Here is a 26,673-nt window from a genome sequence, read left to right as displayed (position 1 = left end):
TGCATGAATGAACCGACTAGTGCCCAGTGCTGGAGTTCATTCAGGCTGTTCTCTATATGGATGTACGTGGCCTGCATGGTTAACCTTGAGAGGGGGGGCCTCCATCTTGAATGGCATTGGCAAGTGACATGTGTGCCATTTTTATGAATGGGTAACGCCACAACCTGATGAACAATACGACCACGGCACACAATGTTTGGTATTTGCGTCTGTGTCAACAGCTTGTGAGCTACAACTGGAGGAAGCCATGTTTCATTGGTGTTGGTGGAGGTGGTTGAACTATGCATGCGTGGAGAATCTTCACCACTCTTACCTACCAGATAGAACACCTGTGTAAAGAAGGGATCGGGAAATAATAAAGATGAAATGAGGAGAAGCTAAACGATATTTTCATTGAGTGGAATTAAGAATGGATTTTCCCTTCCAGAATAGGTTTAGGAAGATCATACTTTCTGTCTCATTCAAAGAACTAATCATTCTTGTTTTATATAAAGAGTTAAAATAGACTCAAATGACCAAGTAATAGACATGTGGTAGCTCCGAGTAAATATTCTAAAACAGGGATTGGCATCATCCATGTCACCAGACAAATCAAGTCTTTATTCAAACCACTTCCAAGACAAAATAGAACACAATGTATATCCTTACAGCCGTTGTACACCATATAATCACATCCTCGTAGCGGAGTAAGATGACTTTCCATTTTAGGTGTGGGCGGGCGACAACGAGATGAAAAAGTTGATTATGTAAGATTTCAAGGAGTGGCCAGATTTGTTCCAATAATTGGAAAATTGATCAACATTGCGCCAAAGGACTGAGTGTGTGGCTTGTCTTACAGACTGGGACCTGACTGGCCAAGAAATCAGGCAGTAAGAGGTCATGGTAGGTCAATGACCTGCTATAGGATGGGCTTTATGACATGAAACCTCATGCAGCATATCAAGCATTGGGCATTGGCTGCATGGAGGGGGTTCTTGGCCAAGGGTTGAAAATATGCAGCTTGTATTTTGAACACAGATTGAGGGATAGGAATGACCATGGCAGCTAGTGCAGTGAAAACGGGTTGCTGGTTCTGAGTGGGTCGTGAAGAGGAGGGGGTTAATGTAATGCCCGATGGATGAAAGTAGGCCCATGATTTTGACCATGACAGTAGGAAGAAAGCCTTTTTCAACAGCTGGGATTGGTATCCTGTTTTAGAAGCTTTGCTGAACATATTTACACATTCATGATCTCATATTTAACTCACTGACCAACACATCAAAGTAGGACAATATTAGATAAGCCACCTGCCACCATGTCCCAGAGAATTACATGGCTCTACCCTGATTTAACAAGGCCTCCAGCACCATGTCTCATAATCTAACGACCTGATCATTCAAACACAAAAAAACATTGATTTTGATAATGAAGAGTGACATGATGGTCACAAACTGAAATAGATTCGAACTGGATTTTCTTTGGATCAACACCACCCTCTCCAGGTGTGTGACAAGAGTGAACTTTAGATCAGCCTATCCCACAGACCTTCTTCTCACTCCCCAGAGACAACCGTCCACAGACCTTCTTCTAACTCCCCAGAGACAACCGTCCACAGACCTTCTTCTCACTCCCCAGAGACAACCGTCCACAGACCTTCTTCTAACTCCCCAGAGACAACCGTCCACAGACCTTCTTCTCACTCCCCAGAGACGACCGTCCACAGACCTTCATCTCACTCCCCAGAGACAACCGTCCACAGGCCTTCTTCTCACTCCCCAGAGACAACCGTCCACAGACCTTCTTCTCACTCCCCAGAGACAACCGTCCACAGACCTTCTTCACACTCCCCAGAGACAACCGTCCACAGACCTTCTTCACACTCCCCAGAGACAACCGTCCACAGACCTTCTTCACACTCCCCAGAGACAACCGTCCACAGACCTTCTTCTCACTCCCCAGAGACAACCGTCCACAGACCTTCTTCTAACTCCCCAAAGACGACCGTCCAATGACAGCTGAATGATTGGGACCGTCTACTCTCCACTTCAGGGTTAAAGTGCATCAGTATATGCTGATACTGTTGTTAAAGCTGTCATCAAAGTTGACAGTGAGAAGGGCACATCATCTTCACCCAGGAGACTATTGTTCACAACATGACCATTCCGTGCCTTGTCTGGCAGTGATCAAATTGGACAGGTCAGTTAGAAGGAAGGTCTGCCATGCCACTTCTAGCTGTCATGGCAAATCAAGTATCAAGGTCAGTGAACATGAAATGATACAAGTCGATATTGTCCATTTCACAAGAATGTGGCACCCCCAATTTTGGCAATTTCACACATATACATTTATTCTTTCATGTGAAACTTTGAAGTCTGAAGTATCTAAAATCACCTACTTTGCCTAAATCGGACAAAGCATGACCAAGAATGAGCAATTTGAAGAGAAATAATGGCAAATTTTTCCTGCCATTTCAGGCCAGTTTTCGTGTGTAATATGCCAACCACGATTGAAATGGACAGATTTTGCCAGTCTGTTTGCAGATTTTTTTTATCTGCCTGTGCATTGTTGGCATGACACTTCCATTGATCAGTCAAGAAGAATGTCTGCAATCTCCACTATCAGTCGGTCATATCAAGGTTTGGACATGTCATCATACAAGTCTAGATTTTGACAGTCTGTACTGGCTGTAATTATCAATGATTTTTCAATGATACTGGGTATTGGGCACAAAACTGCACGGACAACGACCTTACTTGCGCTGGAGTAGACAGAGCTGTTGAGAATCATCAAGACTAGCTGTCCAATAGTTCTTTAGTAACACTGTTTGGTTACAACCCTGACCTGACAGCCCAAATACCTGACCACTCAATTCAGTTGACAAATCTACCCAAAAGTCACATTTGGTTAAGCAGAAAACATGGTAACATGGCCAGCTGAAGTCCGAGAAGAAAACTAGCCCAGCTACAACAAGTTTCCACTTCCTCGCAGCGGCCACAATGGGTTAACGTGATCACAGCGCTAACCTGTAGTACAAACTGTATACATGGTATAGGAAGGAGAGCACCTTGAAGCCAGGCCAATCAACAACCTTCAGGTACCATGATAACACAAATAGGAAAGAGTCAATTTTGCCACCATCAGTCAATTGGAACTTCCGGTACTCCAAATGGTGCGAGTTTTTTCCTCGATAATCAACTCCGTTTTAACAGGATATACTTTAGCCACGGATGCAATAGGAGAAGAGTGCGTCTCAAATGAAATGCATGTAGACATTAGGCAAAGGCTACATCGATCAGAGTACAGCTGGAAAGAGTCTTTCAAGGAGTGCTTCTCCAGTCAATCAAATCTAAGGCACAAAGCTGCCATCAAAATGAGAAATCAGCAATATCCAATACACTTCATCACACTATCAGGACCTGATCACCCATTAAGGCCTAATTGTGGCCAAATACAAGATGCCAGCAAAACATTGAAACAGATTTTAAAAGAAATGTTTTTCAGACGGATGATAAGATCAACTTTTCTTAAAACATATTTCCACCCACATCGAGAAGTGAGGCTGCTCTACTCGAGCCCTGCCTGATCTCATAATTTTATGAGGAGATCTCTCACCTACTAACGAGTGTGCACCTCACTCTGTAAGAGTGAATCAGAGCAAGAAACCAACCACCTCTGACATTCCGCGGGTCCAAAACAAAAGAGACACCCTATGTTTTACCACAGCAAACACGCGATGACCATCATGAGTATTTGCACGAGGAAGAATTATTTGCCCTAAAGGTAGGCCCCATTTTGAAACGCGTGGTGTCTGGAGGAAACTTGTCCAGACGATTTTATGGCTCGCCCCACCCACACAGCGATTCAAGCAGCAAGTACCAATGCTCCATAATAGAGCGGACTACATCATGAGATGGCCTCAGATTCAATAACCGAGTACCACCTACGCAGTAGACGCGGGACTACACACTCCATACTGGCTGCCGCCACGGCACAACTGTTCCAAGATCAATTACCAGATGAAGTCATTCATTAAACATCGTATCAATTAATTCACAGCCACGTTAACTCGTTCTGACCAGATCATAAGCAGCCACGAACGGCAGTTTCAGCACCTTTTTCGAAATGCGTTCTCTGCCAAGCCGTACGTCATGGTGTTTGACTTGACAGATTACAAATCAGCTGCACAGAGATCAAGGAGTTACCATTGTTTTACGATCTTTTCTGACAATATATTTGTACTGAATGCAGGCAATACCTTGATCGATAAACAATTCAAAAACGCATTGAAATGAGAACTTCGGCAGTAAATGGCATGAAATTGGTGAGAGATTATCAATACTGTTGTTTATTTTAAGCCTCCATGCGTACATCATACATGCAAGACAAGAGGGAAAAATAGGCCTTCGGGTGAATGTGTTGAATAATGGAGATATATTGTGTTATGACAGCATCATAGAAAGAAATGGATGTTTATGAAATAGGTGTAGGAGGGACATGCAATGATCTGAGGCAGTGGAATATACAGTTAGAAAAGAGATTTGATCTTGCTCTAAGTCACTTTTAAGAGTGCTCTCTGCATCACTCAAATACTAGGGTCATTTGACACACAATTGTCTCATCGGTCTGTAGCACTAAGTAAAAGGCCCTGAAGCTCAGGATGGGCTTCCTAGGAGAAGTGGAGTGAAAGTAAGACCAGTTGTACGGAGTGAAAGACCCTGAAGATCAGGATGGGCTTCCTAGGAGAAGTGGAGTGAAAGTAAGACCAGTTGTACGGAGTGAAAGACCCTGAAGTCAGGGTGGGCTTCCTAGGAGAAGTGGAGTGAAAGTAAGACCAGTTGTACGGAGTGAAAGACCCTGAAGATCAGGATGGGCTTCCTAGGAGAAGTGGAGTGAAAGTAAGACCAGTTGTACGGAGTGAAAGACCCTGAAGATCAGGATGGGCTTCCTAGGAGAAGTGGAGTGAAAGTAAGACCAGTTGTACGGAGTGAAAGACCCTGAAGATCAGGATGGGCTTCCTAGGAGAAGTGGAGTGAAAGTAAGACCAGTTGTACGGAGTGAAAGACCCTGAAGATCAGGATGGGCTTCCTAGGAGAAGTGGAGTGAAAGTAAGACCAGTTGTACGGAGTGAAAGACCCTGAAGATCAGGATGGGCTTCCTAGGAGAAGTGGAGTGAAAGTAAGACCAGTTGTACGGAGTGAAAGACCCTGAAGATCAGGATGGGCTTCCTAGGAGAAGTGGAGTGAAAGTAAGACCAGTTGTACGGAGTGAAAGACCCTGAAGATCAGGATGGGCTTCCTAGGAGAAGTGGAGTGAAAGTAAGACCAGTTGTACGGAGTGAAAGACCCTGAAGATCAGGATGGGCTTCCGAGGAGAAGTGGAGTGAAAGTAAGACCAGTTGTACGGAGTGAAAGACCCTGAAGATCAGGATGGGCTTCCTAGGAGAAGTGGAGTGAAAGTAAGACCAGTTGTACGGAGTGAAAGACCCTGAAGCGCAGGATGGGCTTCCTAGGAGAAGTGGAGTGAAAGTAAGACCAGTTGTACGGAGTGAAAGACCCTGAAGCGCAGGATGGGCTTCCTAGGAGAAGTGGAGTGAAAGTAAGACCAGTTGTACGGAGTGAAAGACCCTGAAGTCAGGATGGGCTTCCTAGGAGAAGTGGAGTGAAAGTAAGACCAGTTGTACGGAGTGAAAGACCCTGATGTCAGGATGGGCTTCCTAGGAGAAGTGGAGTGAAAGTAAGACCAGTTGTACGGAGTGAAAGACCCTGAAGATCAGGATGGGCTTCCTAGGAGAAGTGGAGTGAAAGTAAGACCAGTTGTACGGAGTGAAAGACCCTGAAGATCAGGATGGGCTTCCTAGGAGAAGTGGAGTGAAAGTAAGACCAGTTGTACGGAGTGAAAGACCCTGAAGATCAGGATGGGCCTCCTAGGAGAAGTGGAGTGAAAGTAAGACCAGTTGTACGGAGTGAAAGACCCTGAAGATCAGGATGGGCCTCCTAGGAGAAGTGGAGTGAAAGTAAGACCAGTTGTACGGAGTGAAAGACCCTGAAGATCAGGATGGGCTTCCTAGGAGAAGTGGAGTGAAAGTAAGACCAGTTGTACGGAGTGAAAGACCCTGAAGATCAGGATGGGCCTCCTAGGAGAAGTGGAGTGAAAGTAAGACCAGTTGTACGGAGTGAAAGACCCTGAAGATCAGGATGGGCTTCCTAGGAGAAGTGGAGTGAAAGTAAGACCAGTTGTACGGAGTGAAAGACCCTGAAGATCAGGATGGGCTCAGTGAGGTGACAAAAGGTCTGAAGAGCAATGTGATAGGCCCTGAAACTGAGGATGGCCATAGGGGGCCAAACAAAACTCAAAATAGCCATTGAACTCTGGTCAATCTAGATACCTAGTCTCACAGAATATCGAAGGACAATCCCTTCTCACCTCCTCAATTGCTGTCCCGAAAACCAGTACAAAAACCTGGAGAAAATATGAGAATATTCATGCCAAGGCCTCAGGCGTGAGTCATCAGAATGTATAAACATATACCAGGCCTATGAAATAATGATAACCTGCAGATGGACACAAGTGTTTCTCAATGCACTACAGAGTCACCACATTTTACCAGGGAGTCTTTATGCAGATTTTTGCCAGTCCCGGACATGGCAGCCTGTTGGTGATTAGAAGGTCCACGTAGAGCTTGTTGAGTCAAAATGATGAAGATAATCAGAGTCCAATTCATAAACACACCCTATTTAGGCTTATTTTATTAAAATGCAGTGCAGTGCTGAGGCGGATGTTCAAAATAAACATCAGTGCTTGCACCCGAGAGCATTGGTTTGACTCCCGATCAGATGAGATCTTCATGTGATGGAGATGGCGACTATCGCGGAGGGTGTAATGTCCTCCAGAATCTCCGGTTTCCTCCTACATTACATTACATTACAAGTCGCCCAATATTGTCTTAGAGCTAATGACTTTCTAGTCGATAATTATCTCTCTAAATATTGACGATTGCTCCCTTTGTTGCAGAATTCTGCTCAGAAATATGGAAGTGTCGGGATGCCGTGGAAAGATGTGACTCATTGAATTGTATACGAACAGAAAACTATTTGGCCTCATCTTTTAAAACAACAAAACCATGACACTTTACCAAGCCATGATTTTACACTAACTGTAGGCATAGATATACAGTCATAATGAGAAAAAGAGAGGTAATGACTACACACCCAATTAAATCATTTACACCCCAATCAAAAAGAAATTATTGGATCATTTATACGAAGGTCATTTTTCATAGAGCAGTGCTGCATTTATTGTAAGTGTAGCCACATATTTGACAGGAGTTGGCATTTACGAGCAAACATGCACTCAATCGTCAATACACGGCACTAATCATTATTTCATTAGGCAAATTCATAACAATTCCCCTGATTTCTTGGACCAGATCAATTTGTCATGAAAGTGAAATAGCCAATATTGCAGCTCGGCAATTAGAGCTGGGCTGGCTGACACTTGTGCATGACAGACGCGAGTCTCGGTTTCGTTCAAATGCGGTTGAAACTTCCTGCCGCAGTGCCGCAAGCATTTCATTTCATTCTGTTTTCATTTTCATGGTGTTTGAAGATGTGTGTGTGTGGTGGTGTTGTAGTAGGAGGTGATGGGTTCAAATCCCTTCTGATGCACTTAGCACTTGGTTTTTCCCTGTCTGAGTTCAAAGGTTGAATGAGGCTGCGTAGCTCCTGGTCCAAGCTCTGCACAGGGCCGTTCAAGTGAACAGTGCGCAATAACAAAACTAACAATAGTGAAACACGCTGGAAGTACAGATGCACGTTAGTCTCAAAAAAGCCATTTCATATGATTGAGATGATCCTTTTTAATACATTGCCTTCAACAGCTGTGTATCGGTAGCCAGATCATTTCATCACACACTGAGTGTAATACCAGTTGGCAGGCAACACATTCCAGATGACTGGGGTGACTGGTGACCTCTGTTTTTCCAACTAATAAGCCACATCAAACCATCATCAAGTTGGCGCTGGCCTTTATCACAACACAGACCAATTTTTTTAAACGAAGCTATTTTCAACCTCTTTGCCTGCCTTCAGAATTTCTATGGAGCTGTTTTCAAGTTCAGAAGCACAAACTGCTAGCTATGACCAAGAGATTAGTCTCAACTTGAGGCTTACACTGTTACAGAACATTCACATGGTGGGATAGTCAATGAAGCAATCATCCATGTCATTCCTAAATCACTAGAAATTACGAAATTGTTACTGAATAAACCAATAGCTCTGGCTCACAGTGCAATCAATGCTTATCATGCAAAAACAATGGTATAGAACATTTACTTTGACATCAGTGAACTTATACTCAAATGTGCAGTATGGGTTCACATTGTTCGGCCAAAAAACTTGAATGCTTACAAGACATTAGCTTGGACAGATAATCCATGGAAAGATAATCCATGTCATTCCTAATCCACTTAAAACCCATTCAAGTCAAGTTAAGCTAGGTGATTTAAATGTCAGGCAAGGATAGAGCTGCCATGACACAATGGTTGGGAATACCTAATACATGGATTTACTGCCCAGGCATAAATCACATGGTACAGGCTGTTCAAAATCAAAACAACCCTGAGAGCTTATCCTTGACATCTCACCCCTCCTCGACTTTCAGAGGAGGGAAGTGGGGAGCTCAGCACCCTGCAGCTAAGGTATGGTGGTATTCTGAGGCAACTCAGGTCCCAACTGTCCCAATCAGTCCTACATGGAATCAGTTGTGTATGGAATTGTCCACAGGTTAACACCGAATCAAGGGATGACACAACACACTATAAACTGCGTGGACGTTTTTCATTTTTATCAAGAACTGTCATGTCACAATGATGGCAAGATGTCAGGCTCCATCATGGCTGACCATTTTCACCGAAGCCTGTCCAACACAAGCAACCAAATCCACACCACCAGGGACTAAAGCGTCTTGCAAACCAATGACTCTTGGTGATGTAACCTCTATGACATCGTGACAATTGCCGTCGGAATCTAGTCGCTGATTGGTTAGATTGCAATCACTAGTCATATTGTCATGTCGCAGGTCATAGTAACTAAAACGGCTCTTTTGCATGATGATTTAAAAATATTTGATATGAGCATCACTGATCAGCCAGTTCCACTGCCAGCTGGTTTAAATACGAGTTGTTGCATCAGGTTTTTAGTTTCGTTTAAAAAATTGGTCTGCGCTATGACTTCAGTTACTACTTTCTCACAACGGAAATACAAATTGAAAATATCTAAAACTGACTTACCAGTGCCTTCTAATAAATCTTCCAATGCCCTTTTTACACCATTGTCAAATGCACGGGCATCCGAATTTTTTTGAAAAGTTAGGCCGAACTTTTTGTCCTGTGTCCGCCAATGGTGAAATGTTGGCGTCGCCTGTGTATATTGTAAGTCCTTTTTTAATCTACAATTTAAAACCACCTGAAAAGAGAGCAAGAAATAATGAAGGTTAAAAAGTGTTGGCAACATACAGTGCCGACAGGTACAGTTAGAATACCCTCTTGGACACTGGTGAGAGGACACTGGTGAGAGGACACTGGTGGGAGGACACTGGTGAGAGGACACTGGTGGGAGGACACTCGTGGGAGGACACTCGTGGGAGGACACTGGTGGGAGGACACTGGTGAGAGGACACTGGTGAGAGGACACTGGTGAGAGGACACTCGTGAGAGGACACTCGTGAGAGGACTCCCGAGATCGCTCGGGATGGGCTTGTAAAAGGATGCATCCAATTACACTCGATCGACAAAACTGACCACTGTCAAGACCACAAGGGGTGACGGGCAGGGGGGGAGCAGTGGGTAGCAGGTTTGTTTGATATCACACTGAACTACCAGGAATGAGGAAACTTCTACCTGGCATCAGCCTCAATGGGGTAGGTGGTGGTAGTGGAGGAGAAAGTAGCTTTCTTTGGTTGAAATATCTGATAAACTGCTTGGGTCAAGTTGAGTTTGTCCAAATAGGGGCCAGAATTCTCAACAGTACTACATATAAATTTGTTGGTAATCCTCCTCCCTGGTAGGCTCATTTCATATCTCACAGCAGGCTGTGACATCAATTTGCCCAACTGGTAGGCCTACATGTTTATCAAATTATGAATTTAGAATAAAGACAAAAATTGGAGAGTGCTATATGCAGCAACATGGGTAGAAACATACATAAAACATGAAAGACAGATGGCACGAAATTCCTCAAATTTTCCTAATGATTCACATTTCCAGTCATTTGCATCACTAATATCTCAACAAATATTTGAGGTGGGACTTTGTGTTGGATGATATGGGCAATTCAGCATGAAGTGTTTGGTCGTGTCCGTCTAGTTGATGGGGGAGTACCAGACTTCTTGCAGTGTCAAAACATTTGGGGGTCAAATATGGCAGGGAATGTGTGAGGGAACTGAACATAACATGCCGGGGGAGGGGGGCATGTAGTAGATGAAGGGAGAGGTCACATTCGAGGATGGCAAGGAACTGCAATGGGACAAAGCACAATGATAAGCTCATCACGGTGTGTACAGAGAACTAACAATGCCACATTGGAGGCGAGGTCAGAGTACGGTATCACTCCGAGGAGGAAATAAAACCTTCCAACTGCCCCAACTGACCTGGATCAACCTGCTCATTATACCCACCAAAATGGAAATGAGCAATTTACCTCTTACAACAGGCAGAGAATTCCCGATATGGAGTAATTGTTAATCAATTCTAGGTGGTAATTTGGGGTGAGGGAATCTCGGTCAGTCTTTGTCACCAGACATTCTGACAGAACAAACTGCATTCTCCGACACTCAATAAAAAGTTTTTGAGGCTGGTGAGCTATGGTGCAATAATTCATAATTCAACCCATGGAAGATTTATAGCACCGTCATTTCTAATTCAAGGTTACTTTGGACAAGACTTTCTGCTGTAGGAGGAAACCGACACTAGAAGGTAACTGGTACACCCAGGAAAAACCAGATCTGTTGCAGAGAGTTGCCTTCTGTATCGCAGAGTTTTACACAAGGACTGCAAGATAAATCTGATCTGAACATTTTAATCCAAATATTGCAGCAAGATCACATATTAGTCTTTTGAAATTTGATCGCAGCAAAAATCTTCTTGTGTGTGAGGTGCTTTAGTGATAGCCAGTTACTTTCAGACTCACGGTCTATGGAATATCTGCCATGCAAGGGTGAGGGAACTGACTGCCCTCCAAGGACAATGAAGAACACCACCCCATGCAACATTTTTCATGAAATTCCTCCCACTGGTTTCTCTTCATAACATTTTCAATGGGTTACTAAATATATCGCCAGAATTTGGCAACCTTCGATTGGGGACAGGAAGTGTGCCATAGTTCATGCTTTGTATTTTGTTGTAGTCAGTTGGTATTTGCACGGTCAACCCAGGATGGGGTCACATTGGTCATGAAGCCAGGATACACTTTGCTCATGGTTGGCACAAAATTGTTGGTACAGGACCGATGATCTATTTTCAAGAAACGTACTGGTTCTCTGCCCTCTTCAGCCTAATCTTATTGACCAGGTCATTATATCACTGGGGCAAATGAAAGTAATCATTGACATCAGTAAAACAAAGAGAGGGACAATGAGTGCAAGTGTCATAACAACTGTGACAAACATGTAACATGGACAATTCAATACCAGCCTAAAGCTATAGTTTGGTTCAATCAAATCTCATGCGGGACCATCCAGATCAAGTCTCGGGCCTTTTCCACTACCAATATGAGAAAGGGGAAGTGCACTGAAAGGCCTGGATGATGTGGGACCAATACAACTCGTGACATGAGGCCTCTATCATTTCCACATCTGATTTATAGCCCTGATTTACATTACAACTTATTTCAAAACTGCTGGATGTTGATTTTTTATCTGTGGTCTTGAAAAATGGAGGTGTACCAGTGAGAATCATGACACTGGCACAATTTGTGCTCCTCCGAGGCTATGCCTGACCCCCATTAAAAATGACCAGCTCACAACTTCCTCAAGAACAAAAGTACATTCCTTGTTTTGGTACAACTGCTATTGTTGCCAACTGAGTTCATACTGAACTACAGTGCCAAAACACACTTCACATATTTCCAGGAATATTTCTCATGGCAACAGTACACAGACGCTGGCGGGCGAGATGGTGGAAATGGCCATATTTTGAATGATGACGATCACAATGACAAGATAAATACATCAGAATACCAAGATGCAGATTCTTCTTGCTTCTGTCTGATCAGTTTTCAAAAGGATAACATTTAGCGGAAAGAAATATAGCCCGACAGAGTACACTCCCAGGGACCTGGGTTCACTTGTGCAATTTTGAACAGGCCACAGCTTGTTTCATGCAGCAAGCTATACTGGAAATGTTGATTGAGTATTATAGTATAAGCTGTGATGTTTCAACCAGTTCTCTGGGCATCGTTCTGCTTGAAAACAGTGCGGGAATGACTGGTTGAAATGTCGCAGCCTACATACTCAAGGAATACAAGATATACTTACAGATTTATCGGAGACCCTCTCTCCTTGGATGACGTATTCAGGTTTGATATCCTCACCACTGCCAACGAGGCGCTTCATCAGCCCCACCGCACTCCAACCCCCACCACCCATGGGCACCCAGCCAACTAATTCATCGTCACGGGTCATGACCTGTGCTCTGACCTGAACCAGGCAGTCGTCACTGGAAAGACACAAGAAACACAAAATAAGATAACATTTTCAAAACAAAAGGTAACATTTTCAGTATTTTTCAATAAAAACAAATTATCAACAAGTCACGAACACAAACATACAATCTGAAAAGTTACTGATGTTTGAACCTGGAAAATGATGTTGAGGGGCCATATAGTTTTCAAAGTATGATAGTGGTACGCCCAATTTACCAGTATCAGTTGCAAAGGGTTATGTGGTATATGGTTTTCAAAGTATGATCGCGGTATGCCCATTTTACCAGTATTAGCTGCCTAATCAACATAACCAGCACTTCCTGACCTTAACCCATGCCAAGATACAGCGGAAAGATAGCCCACTTCCTGCCAGTGCCGTAGTGTGATGATTTACAACCAACAGCTAGCGGAGAATAACGTTCAAGCAAGGCAATCTCTGCAACGACCAGGAGTTCATCAAATCAAATTATAAAGAAAAGGATACCTTTAGCTGGAAAGAAAGTACTCATAACCTCCAGCATGATAGGGGCGTAGAGAATTGATCAGGACTGGGCCAATCCAAAACTCTCAAAGGTTGTCATCCTCCAAGGAGAAGGGTCACTTCTCAGCAGTGACCAAGAGTTCATCAGAGCAAGAAAAGGATGCACCAGGAAGGGGATGTTCTCCAAGGGTATCAACAAGGGAACGGAGGACCAGCTGACCCACATCAAAATAAAACAAGTCAAAGTCCCAAAAATGTTATTTTAAGGAGGATAGGCATCACACATTACAGATAGGTCACAACTTGAGGGTCGAACATTCGCACAAAGTTTACGTCATATAGCAACCTCCTTACCCATAACGCGTTGCAGAACTTGCGGAATGAACTCCCATTTTACCACAACCCTCCTCAATGCATAGAAGTTACAAAATGGCCCAAGATGAAAGTGGGAAACATGGAATGTACAGAACAATGTCCATGACATCATTGTGGTGTTGAAGTTTGCCCGATCTACTTGATAAAGCCAGTGGTTATGATATTGTCTGGCCAGTTTAAATAGAGCGACACTCGCCTAATTATAGTTCAGGTTTTTTGGTGACTGTCCTGAATGTACAGGATAGGTGCAATCTTGAGGTTAACCCTCAAGATTGGTAAACTAATCTGACCGAACTGAAAACCTGATTGTGACATTGTAGTAAGGCCTATTTCATGGAAATAACTTGTGTCACAATCTATCACAAGGTTGTACATGGAAAATCGGCAATACTGACCCAAGCATCCGTTGCATCGAAGGGACATCAACCCTCGAAATCTCGGGGCCCTGCTAGCGCCAACCACTTGTGGCTATTAACTGCAGTGGAGGGATTAAAATGGAAGTGCAATGGCTAGTGTTTTGTGTGCCTGCTTGCTCTGGTGTGAGGTCAACTGTCACGAACAAAGCTCAGTGAATGGATCAATATTTGGCTAGGGCCATTATGGCCAGACAATGGCCCTGAATGGTCTGAAACCTGTCTGGATGGCTTGGTGAGAGCAGGTCCATCCACTGTGTCCACTTTGACTGGCCAGGGCATTGTTGTCCAGGTTGAGACATCCTCTTGAAGACCTGGTGGATGTGACATTGTTTCAGCCTGCAGGTGCTGCACTTGCCAGCGAGCATGACTTCCGCAGGAAATCACAACGATGCAAAGATCACAATGATACAGCCAGATAGATATGGTCATCTCTATGAGGCCTAATTGATATATCTGTCCATACTGAGATCATGGGAGACATTAGCCAACGAAAAAATCAAAAGAGACTAGCACTATGAGCAAAGATTTGTTCATAGCCCGATATAACACTCTCGAGTCTGACGAACATCAAATCTCAAATAGCTTTGTTTGGAAACAGACCATAGAAGTACATTCAGGTCTCCAGCAACCAAACCTAATGAAATAGTCTGACTCTGATGAGTTTGGAGCCAGTTGGTTTTCACTAAACTGCCGCACTAATACTGCCAATGAATGTAATTGGGCTGTTCTACTTCGAGGTTGAAAATACTCAGTGATATTACCATTCTGCAAGGTTCATATGCACTAACATTGAGGCAAGCCTTATGCTGGCCAGCGCAATCACCAGTTTGTCAACAATATTTCGTGGAGATGATTGAGGCTTTTCACTTTTGATAGCACTCCCATCTTAGTCTAATTTGTGGCACCTTTTATCAGGTATTAACTTCACAACGAGAAATTTACCAAAAATAAACGGTGACAACACCCGCAAACTACGCAGAGTATGTCCATCCAAGAGGATCATTCGGAGAATGCCATGTTACTTACCATGTCACAACTTCAGATTCCAGTGAGACATTGTTCACTGCATTAGTCCCCAGTCATGCATACGAAAGGGTTTCGATGTGTACATTAGGATGGGACTCTAATACTTACAGGCCGACATACTTAGGTATATGTGCGCAGAAGGAATGTCAATGACGCCTTCATTCACTTTAGACCCAATTAAAAATTGCAAAAGGTATTTTGATTGAAGGTTTGTTTCATCATGTCATGTTTTGTTGTAGTAACCAACACCGAACAAGTCTGCCAGGGAGTTGGCTGCAAATATTGAGCACATTTTCCTTCCAAATACTATAAAATGCATGCAATCCATTTCCAGCAGCTAGTTGAATGTAATAACTTGTGTTCACTGTCTGATATCGAGGAACGTGAATCGTCAAAAGCAGTGCCACAAAAACTAAAAACTGAGCTGCATTTCATGAAGTTTTTTCCAAATGGCCTGATCTCCTACATGTAAGCAAGTCAATTTGCTGTTTCTGTCGCTTATCGGCCAAGTGAATGAATCATTTCCAAATTGAATCCTGAATTCAAAGAGCCCAAGAGTTCTCACGCTCTTACTCAGCTTGAAACTTCAACAATACTCAAAGGGGAGTTGCACATGATGACCATTACCCATGCAACACAAGTGCGCAGGAAAATCAAAATGGGTCAACCACAGAAAAACTTATTATCAAAAATCTAATATCTTTAAACCAGAGACGAGTAGTTTTACTGTCATCTTTCTCAATCTTTTGTTGCCGTTTTCAATCGCTAACAAATGGTAAAAAGTTCTCCTGAATAGTCCCGCTGTGTTTCCTGTGCAGACAATTGTCCTCGGATCCTGGATGTCCGCATGAGGAGCAACTCTCGAGTCACCCGCCATTCAGGGGTGGGAGGAAGTTATAGTCTGGGTCACGTAAAAATGGTGCAGGGACAGCGATTTAACAACGTCTAGATTTGTTCATGATGATAACGATTGCCAGAAGCCGACTTGTCTTCTCACAAGAGAGACATGTCTTTTCACAGAAATTGTATATCGACATCAATTGAGCATCTTTGCCCAGTGTTGGCCCTTTGCCGACAACACAGTCTACTCAAGAAAGGGTATACAGAAACTTTCAACTTTAGAATGAACTACAGAATTACATCTTCAGAAAGAAATGTCCAAGGGCAGGGATGTGCGTTGTCCTTATCTGCCATGCCTTTGAAAAATTGACAGAAAGGGCATGCAGTAAATGGATGGCACTGAAATGAATCTTTCAAGAAGAAAGTACTGGCAAATTTAAGACAAAGGTCTATACCAATGAATTGATGACTGACTGACCAATGCAGGCCTATGATCTATCGGGGTTAGCAAACCCCGTGAAATAAATGGACAAGACTACCTTCAGTGAAGGCACATCATCCCAGACAGCCTTCTCCACTTGGCATGCAATCTTGAAATTTCCAATTTCCAACAGAACAAGCAAAAGCTTCATTTCACTACCGCAGCTCAGCAGTCAGTTCTTTTTTAGAGCCTGGCGAATAAAAAAGGCTTCTTCCGGAAGAGCTGAATCAAACATGTTTTGCAACGTATTAGGTAAAGCGTAGCAAGGGCGTCACTATACTAAAACCTAATTCTGGGAACATAAACTACATGGAGGAAAATCCCTCGTTTCTTGAATATGGCACCTGAAGTGTCCAGATAACCAACGCCTACGCTCTCCGTGAGGAGTGTGCACGATCTGCACCAAATAATCAATACAAGGCACATTCTCTGCAGCACAAGAATCCTTGGCGATTAAACGACCATTTTTGAGCGGGTTTTCGCAGCCAGTAAACCAGGCACAGCCATGAAAGAGTGGTACTGTACTAAGATTCCAGTAAAACCCTACCTCAATAAATAGGCTCAAGGCTGATTTAAACTGGTCATACACCAGTTGCACATAATAAGTTTTGCATCTATGATGACCCGACACAGAACAGCTGATCGAGCGGTCGAGGTCATCAACCCGATCATTGAACAAATTGAAGTTTTTGTCAACAAAATGTACGGAATGAGAAATACTGATGAAAACACAAACTAATAACAGTGGCACAAGAAGAGGAGGAATCTATCACCTACCTTGTTCTCATAGCTTGAAAATGCAACAAACATTATCGAGGCTTATTCTATGCACCGAGGGACCTTTATGCTAATGTGTCCCTTGGAAAATCTAGTCTAGAAACACACAATTCCATTTGAAAGCTGGTTTGATTCGAGTCCAATCCATTTTCTAGCACGTTTCATCTCACAGAAAGTCTATATCAAAGGAACAGCGCAAAAAAAACAACAGGAAGAGTGTATGTATAGTGGTGATAAACTAGCAGGGCGACACCAATGATGCATGAGGGGAGCTAGGCTGAACGAGTCCAACTTAACGATCTATAGGTTCTGAATGAACAGATAGGTGTGCATGCATTCAAGGTGGTTGTGTGGATGGAAGAAAACCAGTTGCAAAGGCTGGTGTGGTAGCAGTCGAGAAAACATCATAGGAAATAGCTGGGAACTTTAGCCATGGGGAAATCTGGTTTTAAAATGAACTAGTTTGTTAAACAGGAAACAAATTCATTCATTTCACAGGTATCTCTGATTCTAAAAATCAAACCAGCTTTCTCAAAAAGAAGAGTTTCGTTCAGATATCCCTGCATTTCACTAACCTTTAAACAGTAACTTTAGGAAGAGATGTTCTTTACAAAGCATTTGAGGGAGACGACCACGGTAGGAGAACATCATGGCTACTACTCATGGATAAATTAGGAGACATAACTGACTCTTTGTTCCCCTTGATCATGTTGATAACAGGACTGGACGAATAGTCCCAGAGCATGTAGTTGTGAAGTTGTTGTTGGTTGACTTCTACCTTCATTACAGGAGGGGGGATAGGACCCAACCTTAAAAACAATCTTTTTACCACAGTTTTGGGGACTTTTTTATAAGGATAACTCGACGGAGGTAGGCCTAAAATGGCCTGCTCCTTTAAAAAATAAGTGTGAGTTTTAAAATCCTGTGGAGGGTTGGCCGGACATGCAGGCATGTAGATGGCTTCTGTGTTCTTCAAGTCTTTGTGTGGTGTGTACATAACATACTGTGTACAGTTCTGTACAGGTCGAGGATGTTTCCACTGGTTCAAGTTGTTGAATGTCTTCAGATAAAAACTGACACACTTGGCCTACATGCAATTTTGTACAGCCAGGTACTGAACTATGCTCACATTGTACACATACAGGTACAAGTACTATAACTTAGATCAATTCTTATTGTGTAGGTGGTTTTGAATGACTTGTGTATTTGGTAGTACATTGGCCTAGTATCTCCATTAACCCTTTATGATAAAGACATGAAAGAGGCATTCACAGAAAAGACAATATCGGCAGAAAGTGGGACATTATTTATGACTAATTAAGACAGACTGGGGTAATTAGATTCAAAAAGCAAAATCGCTTTTTAGTGGATTCCTAACCCCTTGTCTCCCATAAAGATTACCGTATTTTCCGGTGTATGACCCGCGGCTTTTTGCCCTCAAAAAGCCCCAAAAAGGGGGGGTGCGGGTGATACAAAGGTGCGGGTCTTGCGTGGATTCTGAGAGGGATAAGCCCCAACCCCAAAGAAAAAAAAGGGGACCAAACTGGTTACTTGATAAGGATTTATGTCCATCGTTTTCGCATTGTTTTCAACCAATATTTCCGCCATGATCGCATAGTTTGTGATGTCTCCGCTAGGGAAAACAAGTTACGGCCATGCTGGAATTGATCCACTTTGGTTAACAATTAAAAAAAACATGGCGGTTCTAGGATTTCAACATCAATGAATGGCTTACTATTTTTGGAGAATGCGGGTCTTGGAGCAGTGCGGGTCATAATCAGGTGCGGGTCTTGCGTGGCTTTAGGTAATGGTCAAAGGGGGTGCGGGTCATATGGCAGTGCGGGGGATAATCCGGAAAATACGGTACATGAAAGGACATGAATGAAGGATGTTATGGCTTGAGACTTTCTACGGTTCACCTGCTGGTTAGATCAGGCCTACCTCATAACTCTACATTGTACCCCTGTTCTGAATAGACAATTCAAGCAGATACATGTATCATGCAACATAGACATTCAATACCATTCAACATGTTCAATTTGAATAGACAATGTGTTTACAACACAGAATGTCATATTCCCCCCATCCCTGGCCCTTGTTTTGATTTCTACATGATAAACTAGCTTAGATCAGAGGATCTAGAGTATGTCTTATTACAGCAATCGCAATGTATGGACGTTGACGATGTTTCAACAACCAGAATATCTAAGATGACAAAAATTACAGGGATCTAGCACAAGTTTACACCAGTTGCCATGGAAACCAGTCTAAGATGGCTACAAAATTACCGTTTTCTGAATGGAAGCAATGCATTTTCTGATGCTAGCCCAGGAGAATAAGGTTTGCACCTTACTGAGGCTGAGGACACGTCGCTAACAGGTGGTTACATTGCGAGGTCGCCATGCCACGGTGAAGAGGTGGCCAGTCATATTGAAATGGCAGATCTGACAGTGGGCGCTGCTGCTATACTGATGTTTGGCAATGAACGTTTTCTCAAATGGGATTTAGCTTGCTATAAGAGAAATACGGCCCAACAGAAAAAGAACAGATCCAGCACCCAAACCAAACTACATGTGGCATAAAACGTTTTGCCTGCCATAATGATGAGTCTTGTTCTGACATTGTATTTCAATGGATAATACCATGAAATAATCGAAAGCCTTGAGGAGTATTTTAGCTTCTGAAGCCAAGTTTTCCTGAAAATTGAAATAATCTGTGTAGTCAGTAGAAAATAAAAAGAAGCATAGTTCACAACAGCAAACTTACACAACATGGCAGATGAACAGGAATAAATACACATGAGGCATGATACAACACAGCAGCAACAAGGATTATCTCAGAAAATTACATTTCTGAAGAAACTACTCCCTGAAAACCAACAGAAGAACAAACTACTCCCTGAAAACCAACAGAAGAACAAACTACTCCCTGAAAACCAAAGGAGAACAAACTAATCCCTGAAAACCAACAGAAAAGTAAGTCGGAAAAAAGTACAAATGTTCACAACAGCAAGTTACACAGACTTCATACGATGTACATGTACAACACACATCCTAGAGGCATGAAGACAAGAACAACAACAACAATGGGGATTCACAATCTCGTCCATTTATACAACAGTTTCATGCACACAAGGCTCAGGGAGACGCACGAGACATCCATCAGGTCACTACATCGAGCAGGCCGCGTCCAGGGCTCACCAGATCTGCAACCACCACTCACGTGGAGAAAGCAGTTAGGGAGAAAATGGCCTCAGAAAGGAAGAACAATTCCTCTCTAAAGTAATTTGTACCCCTCTTTGCAGTAATCTCTGATTCTTTGGAGCTTTTGAGTAAAGGGAAGGGGCCAATCATGCTGCTAACAACCAAGGATCAAGCAAGAAGCATAAACATGGTGCAGGACAAGGAAACCATCCGCGGAGCAGGAAGGTGCATGGATTCAATAGTTTCAAGCGTACATCACCGATAAGGGTCGTTGCGTTTAGACATAAAGCTCAGCTCTACGGTGGATGGTCTAATGTCCAAAATTGCAAAATAAAGAAATATCCCATCACATCAAACAAACGGTATAAAACAGGACCTGGTACATGTCACTACAAAACAAAGGGTTCCTAAAAAAATTGGGTGCCACAGATGAAAGCCAACCGATAAAGGAAACTTGTACTGGCCCACGAAACCAAGCTTACCTTAGTAACTTTGCACTTGCTGTAACCTCTTCTGCCTTTTTCAAACAGTCTAGGTCCCAATATCTTGATGCACTAGAAAATAGGATCGGGCTCCATGTGAAAATGCTGCAGCTAACTTAACTTTTCTATACCAACATGACATACATGAAATTCACACACACTCACTCCATGCACTCGCTCACATTATAGGCAGAGGGGACACCCCGCAAGATGACTTCTCATTTACAAGATTGTGGAACCTCTTTTAGTGGATACCTCTCAGCAGAACACACCCTTTTATATCAAGGACAGTCATTTTAAACCAAATGAGTTTTTTCTATACAATTCAACCTCTGTAATCAGGAGACTACCCTATTTTAGCCTTTGTTCGTCCCAAGGGTGTCATTGGAGAGGATACTGTTGATAATTTGCATAGTTTGGCAATCATCGGCTTGTTGACAGACAATCGGAGAGAAAAAAATCATAATTTGAAGAGTACAGCCTGGCCCTGCATCATCTGTGCTGGTGAACAGCTTGTTATAGGGTCTTTTCTACACAATTTAGGAAAGGACTGTGATCTACTCATTGCAAATGAACACATGTTTTGTAGTAATGCATGGCTTTCGACCAAAGACCAACACACTGACTGAATGGTACCCAGCAAGAGCATATGACAAGAGCAGGCATTATGATCAGCAAATGCCCTAACATAGAGATATTCATATCACTTCAATACCACTCCAATGCCATTATACATGGGGCTACAATTTATGCACAACAGTTGACATTCTATACATCCATGGCCTAAATGTATCCACCCCTTCTAGTCCATATTGCAATGTACATAGTATAATATTTGCAATGTCATCATTTTTAAGATTGATATCAAACACCTAATTTTCAAAGTTGATGGCAAAGGCCAACAGCTTGGTTTAAAACTGAGATACAGTTGCCAAATTTTGACCTTAGTTTGGAATCATGAGAATTTTGGCTACCCTGAACCACATTCTTTATACTATTACTTCACTTGCACTAGTCACCTTTTGCAAGATGGGTAGCTCTTTCAGAGTGGAGTGGCTGCAAACAGTAAATGCTCCAAATGGAAGGTTTAGCAATAAAACACAGGCAGTCCTAATCCTATGGAAACTAGGGCTATACCAACATTTACACAATGTGTACAATGTTAGAGGTTTGTTATAATTCGGTACCTATAATTCTTGCCCCCAAGAAGGCCTAATATTATGTAGGCTGTTACCTGTTTTATATACCTGAAGCCTACAGTCTCCTCCACATCACCTATACCTCAGTATACCTGCCTAAGTGCAACATGCTAAATTAAGCCACCACATGACCCAAACTACTGCAAACATGTGCGAGTGATTTTTTGCACTTCCTGTTCGCATATTCCATTACCATCATCTCACCAGAGGATATCTACGCTGCTGTTGAGAGCCAGCTGCTCCAGTCGGCCTGTAAACAGCCTTTAGCCCATCATCCAGCTCAATTCCCTTTTCCTTGAATAATATGAGCATGGAACATGACCCACAAAGACATTATTATATAAATCCATCTTCCACACAATGATTGGGAAAGGTGCAATTTGACTGCAGCTGGGCAGAGACCGCAACTGCTCAATGTTAGCTACATTTGTGAAAAAAATCAAAGTGCAGCATCCAGAGGGACCAATAAACCCCGAGAGAAACCCTCCCAACCAAAGAGACTAACAACAGTGCTCCTTTTCCAAAAACAGAGGCTCTAACATCCAAACGAATCAACAACAATGTCCCTTCCTCCAACAGAGACCCTCACATCTAAAGCCCGGATCAACAGCGGGCCTCAACAGTAATGCCCATTTTCTATGAGAGATCCCCACATCGTCATTCCCAACGGGATCAACAGCAATCATTCACAGCAAGCTAGTTGATGCCAGCATCAACCCAATCCTCAACTTAGTGTGACATGTACATGTAGGCCCTAGAGCCTTTGACATGTTTGAATGCCTTGGAGCTGCTCACACTTCTGAGCAGATGCAAGCCATGCGTCCCACCAGAGCAAGTCATTATCTGAAGCAAGCGTGTCCCACTAAATGAAAGACAGATGGAAGACACTCGTTCAGAATCAGAATGCCACTTGCATGTCTGACAACTTAACAAGCATCCATTCATTTTAAATTTGATAAGCCTTATAAATACATGTACTGATGAGGCATATCAAACAAATGCAATTTGATCAATACATATTCAAAATATCTAATTCACTTGTGATTTGGACTTCGACAGGTGATCAAGATGGATACTCAATGTATGGAAGGGATCAAATCTCAACTTCTACGAAATCATTTGTTCACAATCGGTTTGCACTGTAAAAACCTTGGTACTATTTGGTTGCTTATTTATTTGCCGGTAACCTATATGTAACCCGATTTTACTTTATGTAATTCTTGGATATTCTGACTGTTGTGGCTGAATGCCATGATGCTTGATATCCCCTCGTTTCTGGGGAAAAAATATTTTTTTCAAATGAAATATTGGACTAGGACTAGGTCTAAGAGGCCCTGTTTTACACATATTCATCTAAATGTGTTCAAAACTGTCAGGGAAGACACTGCTTCCATTTTCTTCAATTGGCCCACTGTGCATTACATGTTGACGGAGTGCTCCTTTTAATGCTTGCTCAGTGTTCTGTCTAGCCAGTATTGTTGCTGAGGATGATAATGATGTAACAGTCACATTTTAGCTGGTGAAGGTAGCTTCAGAAGTGGTTGGTCCTCCTGGTCACTACACAGACAGACGTGAGCGAGACCATTTACAGTCTGTTACATTTTATGATGAAAGTTAAAAAGTTGAATTTGGTTGCACTTTATCACTGCCACCAGCAGGGCATGACAAGATCTTTTAGTTTGATCTTCATAAGTACACTAATGACTGCGATGACATTGATAGTGCTCTCAACTCAATATCCTTTTGGTCAGGTGGTAGGCCTAAGCTAAGCCTACAGTACATGTACAATGTCGGCCAATGCCCATGTACAATGTAATGTAAGCCCAATAATATTTTCAAGCCAACACAACGAAACACCTGTACATAGCACATTTGCATTTTACCAGCCCCAGATTTCTAGGAATAGGCCTATATCCAGCTTACCCAATTCTATTCATGAGCTTCCTATTTCCTACATCCAGGCTCCTGCGGTCTGTCCCAATAATATCGTGTTGAATCATTCACAGGGTTAATCAAAGACTTGATCAAGATCAGGATTCAACAGCTTATGATGTCAAATTTCATATATTTATTTGGTAGGAGAACAAAATCATTCAACAGGCCAAACCCTCAAATGTTTGTTTTTCACTGCGTCTAATTTTTTTTCCTCCAAATCTAGGCAGTCTACATTTGGTTACATACACATGTATTGAATCTCTTTCCTGTTAAGATAAACTATTGATACGAACATGAACTTGATGAACAAACTTCTGACCCAGTGACCAAAATAATGGGTCAAGAGTTTTACACGGCAATCATATACTTGTATTGTCCATACTCTTTTCAAAATCAATCGTAATCATGAGATTCACATCAAGATATTCGGCAGCCAGGTGACAGGTCAACAAGTATTAGACTATCTGTATCATACTGAGAGATGTCACCAGATATACCCATCTTGACCTCCAAAGTCCAAGTATGCAATTTCATGAATTGTACACACACCTTTTTAAAATTAATGTCGGATGGATACATGTACACCAAAACGATGTACATGTTCTGCCATTTTGAAAACTTACAGGCTTTTGACTCTTCATTCATTTTCAACAGTACTTCCTATAATTTTGATTATTACATACATTTACAGACTTGACACATAACTTCTACCAACTCCTTCCAATTCAAGCAAGTCATGAGGACAATAAAGACAAACTCCTTGGGGTGATTTAATACAGTAGTCAGTGAATGTACATGTAGTTAAAACTACAATCAATTTATCAATTCCTGAATTTGCCTTCTCTACTCATGGATATCAACCAAAACTATAACCCCAGTCTCAATCACCACTGATTAATATCATAAATTTTACCAGCAATTGATGATTTAACCAATGATGACACACTCTCTGATGTCATACACCAATAGCGTAACAAAGGACTTCATGTATCATCACTTTACTGGAATCGTGGACTTTTTATGTTCAATCAATATATTTAAAAAAAATAAACATGATCCAAACAAGCATGATAAACATTTTACAATTGACACCAGCTCGGTTTCGTCAATGAAAACCAATGCCAATGGCATTGACCATTCATTGTTCAAATTCCATTGATCAGTAATTGGTCCATTCATGGATATGCACAGCTATGCATTATGCAATACCCATTGGTGAATAAGGACACTGAGGCAACCAATACCAATGCAGAATATACACATCCATTCTGTAGGAAGTTGCCTAATTGCTTGGTCACGTCACACAGGAAATATATGAATGGAATTGGTCACGTGACCCACGTCAATTAGTGAACGGGTTTTCCAGACAAGGTGGGAGTGTAAAAACTTGAAACAGAGTATAAAATGTATTTTTCGACAAAACACTATTTCTAGACACCACAAACATAAAAAGCCAAGGCTATCACAAAGAATAACAAGTCATCTTGCTTTTGTAACATTCAATCTACTGTCAGACCGCCTGTTTTAGGCGCGAGTTGCGAGGATCGCGTTCGGTTTTTATGAATGAAAACTGGGATGGTGGATGTGGAGTGTGAGAAAATGGCGGCGATGAAGAGTACACCAACTTTACCCCGCGATTACACTGTGATAACTGCATCAAATGATTCGTACATTAGATGCCTTGGAAAATGTAACACCCGAAATATGCCAAACACATTCAATAAACCAGCTGACACATTCAATATAAACGCAGGAGCCCAACGAATACAGCATATAAAACCGACCATAGAAAGACAGTCGTCCATTTTGGACCATGCATACACATTGCACACGCATTCATGAATCGTTTCCACAAATGTGAGGGACGTTCAAGACATAACATGACATATTTGGTACTCACTCCTGCTTGTTCTGGGGTTCAGTCATTTCGTTTGTCTAAATCCTACATTTTATTGTATTTATTTCTCCTTTCCCTATCCAAAACTGAACGAAACTAAAACACTGTAGTCACCTATCCAATCGCATGTACGTAATGCTTGAAACAAGTGTAATATAATCGAACTGAATATAGTTCGCTAGTCATTTTCTTCTGGTTGCCTGAATATCTAAAGCATTCAAGATTGCGATGTATTGGATTCATAAACAACTAAATCGGAATTTTATTCCAGTATTTTCCATCCCAAATCGATGAAGTCGAGATTTTAGGTGCAGGTGTTCGCGGATGAACATATCCGTGTCACATCGGTGCAATGATGGGAAAATAGTGCCGACTTTATTATGCAAATGACCTCTGGAGTAGGGTTGGCGATGGAGCCTTCATTCATAAATTGCGTGGGAACTTTGACCTTAGTTGTTGCATTCGCCATTGAATTTAGTGGATTCAAACTCCCCTGACCCAAATGTATCCAGAATACAGTATAAGCACATCGCCTAAAGCGACTCTAACGATGTGTTACATTGATATAACTCATGTAAAGTATTCCGTGTTCCCAGCGACCAATCACTGCTAGATTGGTTGTGACTATCCAATCAGCATAACGACAACGATGACATCACTGAGGAGCATGTGCTTTGAAGGCGCTCGAGGCCATTCGTTTTTAGGAGTACTAAACCCCTCTATCAAGCCATATTTTTTATATAACAGTAAGCGCACGAATGTAAAGCTACATATCGCCCACTAACCAAGCGTGTTCTGTAATTGCAATCAGAGTTACCTGTGTATGACGCGAATAAAAATTACTCAAAGTAAGTCTCTTGGCGTCATAAACAACATCACCAAACTGC

General features: G+C 42.3%; 1 protein-coding gene across 5 annotated transcripts in view; it reads right to left on the bottom strand.

Annotated features, from left to right (window-relative positions):
- Positions 1-26,673, bottom strand: part of LOC135485174 (sprouty-related, EVH1 domain-containing protein 2-like) — a 52,683-nt gene that overhangs the window by 19,790 nt on the left and 6,220 nt on the right. Inside the window, exons 1-4 of one of the 5 annotated variants that reach the window (XM_064766967.1) lie at positions 25,790-26,059; positions 20,756-20,827; positions 12,508-12,688; positions 9,266-9,440 (exon numbers count right to left, since the gene is read on the bottom strand). In XM_064766967.1, coding sequence (XP_064623037.1) covers positions 9,266-9,440; positions 12,508-12,688; positions 20,756-20,827; positions 25,790-25,815 — 454 coding nt within the window. In that variant the 5' untranslated portion in view covers positions 25,816-26,059. Of the gene's footprint in view, positions 1-9,265; positions 9,441-12,507; positions 12,689-17,070; positions 17,205-20,755; positions 20,828-25,789; positions 26,060-26,673 lie in introns of those variants that run through there. The other 4 variants (XM_064766965.1, XM_064766969.1, XM_064766970.1 and 1 more) reach the window with 4 other exon arrangements.

The sequence above is a fragment of the Lineus longissimus genome, chromosome 3, assembly GCF_910592395.1.
Source record: "Lineus longissimus chromosome 3, tnLinLong1.2, whole genome shotgun sequence".
Lineage (NCBI taxonomy): Eukaryota > Metazoa > Nemertea > Pilidiophora > Heteronemertea > Lineidae > Lineus > Lineus longissimus.
Note: the sequence above shows the minus strand (reverse complement) of the source record. Positions and strands in the feature narration are given on the sequence as shown.